Here is a 9,437-nt window from a genome sequence, read left to right on the forward strand (position 1 = left end):
ATTAAAGTAAGAGGAGGGACAGCTGGGCAGAGTCTGCTGGACACTACTGTCTGGAGTCTTTGTTTCATCTGAAGTTTTCTATTTTCTAACTAGGATGTAAATTGCTTCGGCCTGTAGTGGAATTTTCTATTGAGTTCGGCTTTGTGGGTTGGGGTGGGGGACGGTACAGTTAAGCTGGTTATTGCAACCTTTGCAGACGTTATGTAGATTTAAGTAAGAGCCAGGCGTGGATCCCATACAGATGTAAAACATCTCCCAAATCCTAGGGCAAGCACTGGACCGAAGTAAATAGAAACATTGAAACTGGTATGTACAGCAAGCAGAATCATTTAGGCCTGGCGGAAAGGAAGTGGAAAAAGAAGAGCTTTCAAAAAGTCCCAAGCTAAATTACACTTGTTAAATCAAATTATACCAGAGATCTAAATCTCAAAATAGAAGATATATAGTGCCACCATTACAATCCCATCTTAACAATACACACACTCTCATACACACAAATATTAAATACAGATGTTATGTAAATATTGCGCTTTTTCACAAAATAAGAACATTTGCAAGATAAATAAACTATAGGTTAGGAAATTTTCTGGCTATCTGGGAACAGTGCTGAAATTATACAGCTGGTAATGATAGGGTAGGTAGACAGACAGAAACGAGCAGGAGGAGAAATTTAGCCCCGTTAGAAAGCCCATTGCTGCAGCTCCTACTTGGGTCAAGACCCTGGCAGCTGCCCAACAGGACTCCTGGCTTACACATAGTCTAAATCAAAGAGATATGTTGTTAAAAGTCAGAAAAAGGGGAGCCCATCCTATTTGTCACCAATACCGCCCAACAGGACTCCAGGTTTTCATATACCTCAAAGGGATGTGCAAACACATCCCCCCAAACCAAAACATATACCCTGCTGCCACAAAGCTTCCAATATGGGGGAGTTGGTAGACAAGTCAATGTATACCTTCAATACAACATGATAAAGAGTATAATAAATCACTATACAATGTATTTTAAGAACACTAATCGGAGAGCAATTATTATTACTTATTTTAACTCAGGAATGTTTTACAGAAAAGAAGAATTTTGGAGAGAACATTTCTGTAAGAGAGGATGAAAGCATTTTAAAGTAGTAAGAATGAAAAGTTGTCTCTATTTCAGGAAAATGGTGATCAATTTAAAATAGTTGACATATAAGGTATTCATGGCATAGTACCGTATTTTCCCCCAAATAAGACTGGGTCTTATATTAATTTTTGCTCCAAAAGACTCATTAGGGCTTATTTTATATTATGAGCATTCTGAAAAATCATGCTAGTGCTTATTTTCCGGTTAGGTCTTATTTTCGGGGAAACATGGTATTGATAATGAGATTGAAAGAGCAGGATATGCCTTAAGTATTTTTCAATGATTTAAATTCTTATTCATTGAAAATCCAGTTTCTTTCTAATAGTTTTTTGAGGGCGTTTTTTACCTCCTTGTTTCTGAAGCTGTAGATTATTGGGTTAAACATGGGAAAAACAACAGTATAAAACAGTGCAACTACCTTATCAGTGTTTAGGGAATATCTGGTGGTGGGACGTAAGTACATAAACAGGAGTGTTCCATAGAATAAAGTGACCGCTATGAAATGGGAAGCACAGGTAGAGAATGTTTTGCTTCTGCCACCTGAGGACTTGATGCTCAAAATAGTGATGAGGATACGAAAGTAAGAGATAAATATGACAACGAAAGTACTGGTCTGGATGAAGCCACACAAGGCAAAGAGCAGAAGCTCATTGATATGGGTGTCTGCACATGATAAAGCCAGAAGAGGTGGGATATCACAGAAAAAATGGTTGACAATATTGGAGCCACAAAATGGCAGCCTGAATGTGAGGCAGACATGTACCATCGAAGTCATGCTTCCACTGAAGTATGCCAGCACAATGAAGCAGGTACAGACTCTCTTAGACATAAGCGTAGGGTAGAGCAGCGGGTTGCAGACGGCTGCATAGCGGTCATATGCCATTGCTGCCAGGACAAGGCACTCAGCATCAGCAAAACAAGCAAAGAAAAACATTTGTAGTGCACAGCCATAGAGAGAGATGACTTTCCTGGATGTTAAAAAATTCACCAGCATTTTAGGAGTGATTGCTGTGGAATAGCTGATGTCTAGAAAAGACAAGTTGCTGAGAAAAAAATACATGGGGGTTTGCAGGCTTGAACTGATATTAACTAAGATTATTAAACCCATATTTCCCACCACAGTTAGTGTATATACTATGAGAAATACCGAGAATAGTGTGACTCTGAGAGGTAGATAATCTGTGAATCCAACAAGTAGGAACTCAGATGGCATGGTATAATTACTCTCTAACATCTTGGTTTTCTTGTTTTTCTCATCCAAAATAGATGGTGTCAGAATATAAGGTCTGACAATTACTGTCGGGAACTCACCCTAGAAAAAGTGTTACACACCTCATTGCTGGATATCTCTATAGTCACCTTCGAAGTACTCCCCTGGGGAAGCTATGCACCGATGCCAGCGCCTAGTCCACCCTTCAAAGCAATTTTGGAACTCTTTTTCTGGAATGGCCATCAGAACTGTCGTCGTATTACACTTGATGTCCTGAATTTCATCAAAATGTCTTCCTTTCAATATTCTTTTTATCTTCAAGTAAAGAAAGAAGTCATTGGGGGCCAGATCAGGTAAGTAGGAAGGGCGTTCCTGGCTAAAAATTCCCTCACAGACAATGCCGAGTGAGCTGGTGCATTGTCATGATGCAAGAGCCATGAATTGTTGATGAAAAGTTAAGGTTGTTTAATTTTTTCATGCAGCCTTTTCAGCACTTCCAAATAGTAAACTTGGTTAACTGTTTCTCCAGTTGGTACAAATTCATAATGACTAATCCCTCTGATAAAAAAAAAAGGTTAGCGACATCGTTGCAACAAATTCACGACCTTAATTATCTGACGTATTAGGTGAGTTGACTTGAATGATTGATGAACCAAGAATAACTTGTTTCTTTCTTCTAAGGAAGCAAGTAAAATGACAATAAAAGCACAGTTATGGCATTTTCTTTGACATATTTTGTTTGTTTGCCTTTTGATGATTTTCTTTAAAAGAGGTAATTAGAAATTATTGTTGATATTAGAGGATGTTTTTCAGAGGTGGTGTTTCAAGATGCAGTTGCTCTTTGAAAAGCTATGCACATTAAGAGATGGTATTAATTCCTTTCAAGCTGAAAGGGAATGCATGTGGCTCGGTGGATAACACCTGTTACAATTATGAGAATTGGCAAAATCCTTAGAGGCAAAGTTTTATTTTTCCAATCCTAAAATCACTTTCTTCCATGTAAAAGAGTTGAAAAAAGTTCTAGGAAAAAATTGTTCACAGGTAAACTAGGTAAGTCCACAAAAGAATATCTGTGTACTTGGGAGGTAGTTTAACATAACGGTTAAGAGCACAGTAATTATGGAAGAGATGACTGGGTTCAAATCTTAGCTTTGCTGCTTACTGGTTGTGTAACCTTGATAAAGTTATTTAACTGCTCTGTGGTGGTTAGCGGAATAAATGAGTAGACATTTGTAAAATATTTATGTAACTGGTACATAATAAACACTAATATGAGTATTTGTTAAATAAAACTTGTTAAAATAAATAAATTGACCTTTGGGTTTCTTTTTAATTGCTTAGTCAATAGCTTGAAATACCCAGATCACTGTCTCAAAATTCTTCTTATCTTTGGCATCATGGATACATAATCTGTGCTAGAAAGAAAAGCCATTATGGTTTTGTTTGTGTGTGTTCTATGCAAATGCATTGTTTGGCAGCAATCAATCTTTTACACATGCCTTATAATTATTTCTTTCTTATGGCTCTTTCTTATCTATGAGGTCTGACAACGTCTGGTGTGAGGTCCAGAAATATTAAGTGTTTTGAAGGACAACTGTATGTCTGCACTTACTAATAGACTTCTAACCTGGGGCTATATAGGAAAATATACATTATATAGCCAGAAGGAGAAATAATCAAGAAAAATAAACAGAATGGGTGCAAATAAAAATAAATTATAGTGGGATGGAATATTCAGCTAATATTTAAAAATTTGTAAAGTTAGAAGTGGTTTAAGTGAGAAAAACTGGAGTGAGTAACAGGCAATCAGTAATGGAGCTCTGTTCTCTCTGCCATGCCTGGTAACCTCAGATTTTTCCCTCCCCCAGCAACATGACCTGCAATCTTCTAGATGCACTGAGAAAACAAGTCAGTCTTCTTTGGAACCAAATCTTTGATCTACAAGGAGTCCTCCTGTATCATAGAGAGGTTCTTGAAACTTTAGAGGAATGAGGTATAAGAAAACCTGTTTTACCCTAGGCTAATTAATATAAACAAGAAAGTTCCTATAGCATCTCATCAACATTATAACAAAAGGACGTTAAACAAAAAGGTGTCATTAGAGGATCTGCTATACTTGTTTATGGCCTAAGTGAAGTTGCTTTAGTCCAACGGTGAACTTGTTCACTTTGGGAAGGCCATGTGAAAATCATGGTCTCAAGAAGGAGATCATCTTGCCTGCCAATACTGGCACCTTCATTCCACTAGCATCGTGCTTGAGCTACAAGGGACTTTCAGTTCGTGCTGGCAGCTGTACATCAACTCTTGTTTGGCTGAGCTGACTTTTTCAAGAACAAACTGTAGAAAAGTACATCTCAACTAAAGTTGAACTTTATTCCTTTTATCTCTCCTTTGCCTGGAACAATAGTGTAATTAATCTATCATTAGTTTGGAGTATGCTATTTCTTTGTTGACTTACTAAGAGATGTTATCCTGTATGCTATTGGCTGGTGAGATATTTTCATTATAAATTACAACTCCTGTAGTGAACCTGTGTTAAATAAATTATCGACAATGCCCCTCTCTGAGCATAATTTTGCCGTGGACAGATGAAGAACAAACACAAAATAAGCATACTATATGTTACTAGGTGTATGTGCTCATAAAAGCTGAGGTTGTCTTACTGTTGAGGTCTAGCTTACTTAATTTCGTTTACCCAAATTAATTGGGCAAGTGCATTTCCCAAACTCCCAAAAAGGCATCGTCAGCTTCCCCTTCATGGCAGGAAGGAGCACAATGACTCAGGCAGTGATTTTTGGAAGCTGACATGGGTGAGGTAAAGTTAGAATTATGCCCTCACCATCCTCTGCCCACTCCTCCAGCCCACGGAAAGTCAGTTACAATATACGACATCTAAGGAAGCATTATCTTTGTTATACTCACACCAGACATTTTGTTGAAGCTTTAGAGAATCAGCCACCTACCTCAGCACCATCTAGAATTTTGAACTGTAGAATATGTTTTGTACAAGACATTGCCAACATTTCTCTTCAGATTTTACAAATACATCATATAAGGGGTGAGTATTTAGCTTCTAGTTTGTGACAAGTGGGACATTACTCCCAAGATAATTCCCAACCCCAGGAGGACTTTGGATAAGCAATTACTTTCATTCCAGGGATATAGATTGAAGGTTTTATTTTAAATGAGAAAGATGAAGAACAGTAACATAATTGACTATAATGTGGCCAGTTATAACATATGTCTCCTTCACTAGGATATCTTTGAATAAAAAAATAATGATAACAAAAAGTCCTTACATTATACTGGCCAATAAAAATATTAATTAATAATTTCTTCTATAAAGTCTATGATTTTTATCAGATATTTAAAGATATTTCAAAGCATTTAGTTATATGAGGGAATTCTAAAATACAAGCTCAATATTGAGAAGAATCTCCAGGCACCCTAATTTTTGTTTGTTTTTCAATTATTTGAGTTACTAAAAGGAACTATGAAAGGGCAGACAATTAAGTTCACAAACTTTCCACTGTGTGAGTGCACAGTGGATAGTTCATGAACTTAATTGTCTGTCTCATATGTCACATGACTCAAGCAACCTGGATTTGAACGTTAGTTTTGACTTTTCACAACAGTGAGATATTAGGCTACTTATTTAATCTTATTTTTATTAACTTTAAAATTGTGAATAATAGTTGCCCACCTCATCAGATTCTTGTGAGGACTGGAATAACACATGTAACTACTTAGCCCTTTGTTCAGCAGATTGTTCATGATTGTTTATGAAGTCTCTTCCATTCATTTAATGATTGTTAGCTTTCTTGTGCAATTATAGCAGTTATATATAGCACTTAGATGAAAGGGAAAATCACTAGCAAGTAGGATTTGCCCCAAATAATTTTTAATGAATATTTAATATTAAAAAATAAATTAATGCAATTCACTATATTATAATTCTAAAAAAAATAATCTCAATGGATGGAGAAAAAATATTTGATATAATTCGACCTTTATTTATAACAATATCTCAGCAAATTAAAAACAGAATAGAACTTCCTGAACTGGACAAAGGCTATAGACCAAAACCTACAGTTAACATAATAGGAAACAAGGCAGGGATATGTGTGCTCTCACCACTTCCATTCTACGTGGTACTGATGTCCCCACCGTGCAATAAGGCAAAAAAGGGAAAACAAAGTAAGAAAAAAAAAATTAGTAAGCTTTGGAAAGGAGAAAAATTAACACCTCAATTCAAAATTTTAAATGTAATAATTACCATTTGTTATAGCATCAAAACAGGAAATACTTAGAGGTAAATCTAATGAAATATGTATAAGAAGTCTAGACAACAAAATATTGTATGCAAAAAAATAATGTTGAGAGAAATTAAAGAACTATGTAAATGGAGAGATGTACTGTGTTTATGACCTGGAAGACTCATTCCTGGTAAGACATTGATTGTCTCCCAATTGATCTACACATAGAAAACAATACTGATCAACCCCAACAGTCTTTTTGTGGAAATTTATAAACTGAAACTAAATAGTAAAAGTAAAGAACTGAAAATAGCCCAAATCTTGGAAAATATATTGTATGACAGACACTATCTGGTTTTAAGATATACTATGAATCTTTAGTAATCAGGATAGTAATCAAGAACAGCATAAAGAGTTCAAAAATTGATCCAAATATATATGGTCAATTAAATTTCACACACACACACACACACACACACACACACACACAAAGAAGAATGATAATTTGGTAGTGGGCTATGCTCATTTGGAATAAGTTAAAAATACAAAAAGAGAACCACTGTAAGTAGGAAATTTATTATTACTATTATTTAATTTGGCAAAGACTTTAAAATACCACAGAGATCTGGAACCTCTTTATGATGCAATGTTTAAGTCCATATGTCTGCATGTGATTATGTTTTCTTTGAGACTGGGAATTTCTGCCTTTAGAGATTTGACTCCACAATTAAACGTTATAATTTAGTCCCCATGGTTACTCAGTTCTCTTTAAGGAAGTCGAAAGTGCAGCAACATGTATTTTTTCAGAGCGTGTCTCAACGCTTTATAAATAGGTAATTCAAATATCCATTGTGTTTCATTTAAAAATGAATATTTTCTTTAAAAAATTTTTTAAGCTTCAACTAAGAACTGATGATAAAAAATGATAGACTACACAGGTAAGCTACTGGGCAGAAAGCTGTAAGGATTTGGGGCTGTTGTTCATTGAGGTGAACAGGAAGCATGTCTGCTACAACATGGTATATTTTGATAATATACCTTCTTCTAACTAGTTTGGTTCACTTTTGAAACATCATAAATTCATTCTTCAGGATACGGCAGATGTCAAAATACTGGTTACTTGAAATGGTCACTACTTGTGCTAGTTGGGGTACACGAGAGCTATTTTCAGGAAGCAATAAATGAATTTTGGAGTTGAAGAATATACAGAGCGGTCTTGAGGGAGAAAAAATGGATTTGAGTTAAACCCACATTCTTGTTCAGAGGACGGGAGAGACTTCAGCAAGGATATTTATATCCTTTGCATTTTGATGTGGGTTGGCAAAGAAATAACAGAACAGCTGTATGCTGCATTTGCAGAATCTTAAGAGGAGTATATACTTGAGCAAGGATTTGAGAGTCCTACAACCAGATTTAAAATAGACAATTGCTTAATAAATTCAAATGCTCGTCCATTTGTCCACTAATTTTCCTCTTTCTTCAGTCACTCTATTTTCCATGTGCAAATATCCTCATTAATATTTTTACTATTTCCTGTAAACTTTGGAGAGGGAAATATCTACACCTAATTATATTTGTAATAAATGACCAAAACAAATTATACTTTGGTGACTGAGTTCATCCTGTTGGGATTAACAGACACGCTGGAGCTACAGATTATCCTCTTTTTGCTCTTTTTTGTGATTTATACACTTACAGTTTTGGGGAATGCTGGGATGATCTTCTTAATCAGGGCTGATCCCCGACTTCACACACCAATGTATTTCTTCCTCGCTAACCTGTCCTTTGTGGATATTTGTTACTCTTCCACCACAACCCCAAAGATGCTGGTGGATTTATTGTCAGAGAAGAAAACCATCTCCTTTGCTGGATGCTTTCTGCAGTTGTACTTCTATATCGCCTTGGCCACCACTGAATGCATCCTCTTTGGGTTAATGGCCTATGACCGTTACGTGGCCATATGCAACCCTCTCCTTTACTCCTTGATCATGTCCAGGACAGTCTGCCTTAAGATGGCAGCAGGGGCTTTTATGGCAGGATTGTTAAACTCCATGGTTAACACAAGTTATGTAAGCAGCTTGCCATTCTGCCGTTCCAATGTCATCCACCACTTCTTCTGTGACAGCCCTCCACTTTTTAAGCTCTCCTGTTCCGACACACACCTGGATGAAAGCATCTTTTCCACTTTCGCTGGTGTGAATATGGTGGGGGCTCTGCTAGTCATCTCCATCTCCTACTCCTACATTCTCTTCTCCATCTTTCGTATTCATTCAGGGGAGGGGAGGCGCAAAGCATTCTCAACGTGTGCTTCTCACCTGACAGCTATAATTCTGTTCTATTCCACCACCAGCTATACTTACCTGAGACCTAGTTCCAGCTACTCCCTGAGTCAGGACAAAGTGGCTTCAGTGTTCTACACAGCGGTGATCCCCATGTTAAATCCTCTGGTTTACAGTCTCAGGAATAAAGAAGTAAAGAGTGCTTTAGGGAATGTAATTACCAGGAGAAAGATTCCTTCATTTCGGTGATTGTTCGGTTAATTTTCTGAACTAAGTAGAGTATTTAATGAACTTTCAAAGACTGGTTCAAGCTTACAGTTTTTCACTCGGTATTTTTTAAGTAATCATGTTCTATAATACTCAAGTATATCACCAAACTTGTATAAGAAAGACTATGAAATTTTGTCTAATCATTCTGCATCTTCACTGGGTCCTAAAAGATAAGGCTTATTTGTAACAAAAGTTTGTCTAGGGAAAGAAAGGTATTGAGTGTTTAGAGACAAAAGTCACAATATCACATGAAACTAGCCATAGAAAAATACTTGTATTATCATTTTTTTCCTCATGCGTTCT

At 36.4% G+C, this 9,437-nt stretch overlaps 2 protein-coding genes across 2 annotated transcripts; one reads left to right on the forward strand and one right to left on the reverse strand.

The window, feature by feature from the left end:
- Nucleotides 1–1,411: 1,411 nt before the first annotated feature.
- LOC117031138 (olfactory receptor 5AS1) lies at nucleotides 1,412–2,353 on the reverse strand. The gene has a single exon (XM_033121487.1). It carries the CDS (start codon nucleotides 2,351–2,353, stop codon nucleotides 1,412–1,414), a length of 942 nt encoding a protein of 313 aa, XP_032977378.1.
- Nucleotides 2,354–8,168: 5,815 nt separating this feature from the next.
- On the forward strand, nucleotides 8,169–9,113 carry LOC117030944 (olfactory receptor 5F1). The gene has a single exon (XM_033121211.1). The coding sequence runs from the start codon at nucleotides 8,169–8,171 to the stop codon at nucleotides 9,111–9,113; it is 945 nt and encodes a 314-aa protein (XP_032977102.1).
- The last annotated feature ends 324 nt before the right edge of the window (nucleotides 9,114–9,437 follow it).

This window comes from Rhinolophus ferrumequinum, chromosome 11 (assembly GCF_004115265.2).
Source record: "Rhinolophus ferrumequinum isolate MPI-CBG mRhiFer1 chromosome 11, mRhiFer1_v1.p, whole genome shotgun sequence".
In the NCBI taxonomy this organism is placed as follows: Eukaryota; Metazoa; Chordata; class Mammalia; order Chiroptera; family Rhinolophidae; genus Rhinolophus; species Rhinolophus ferrumequinum.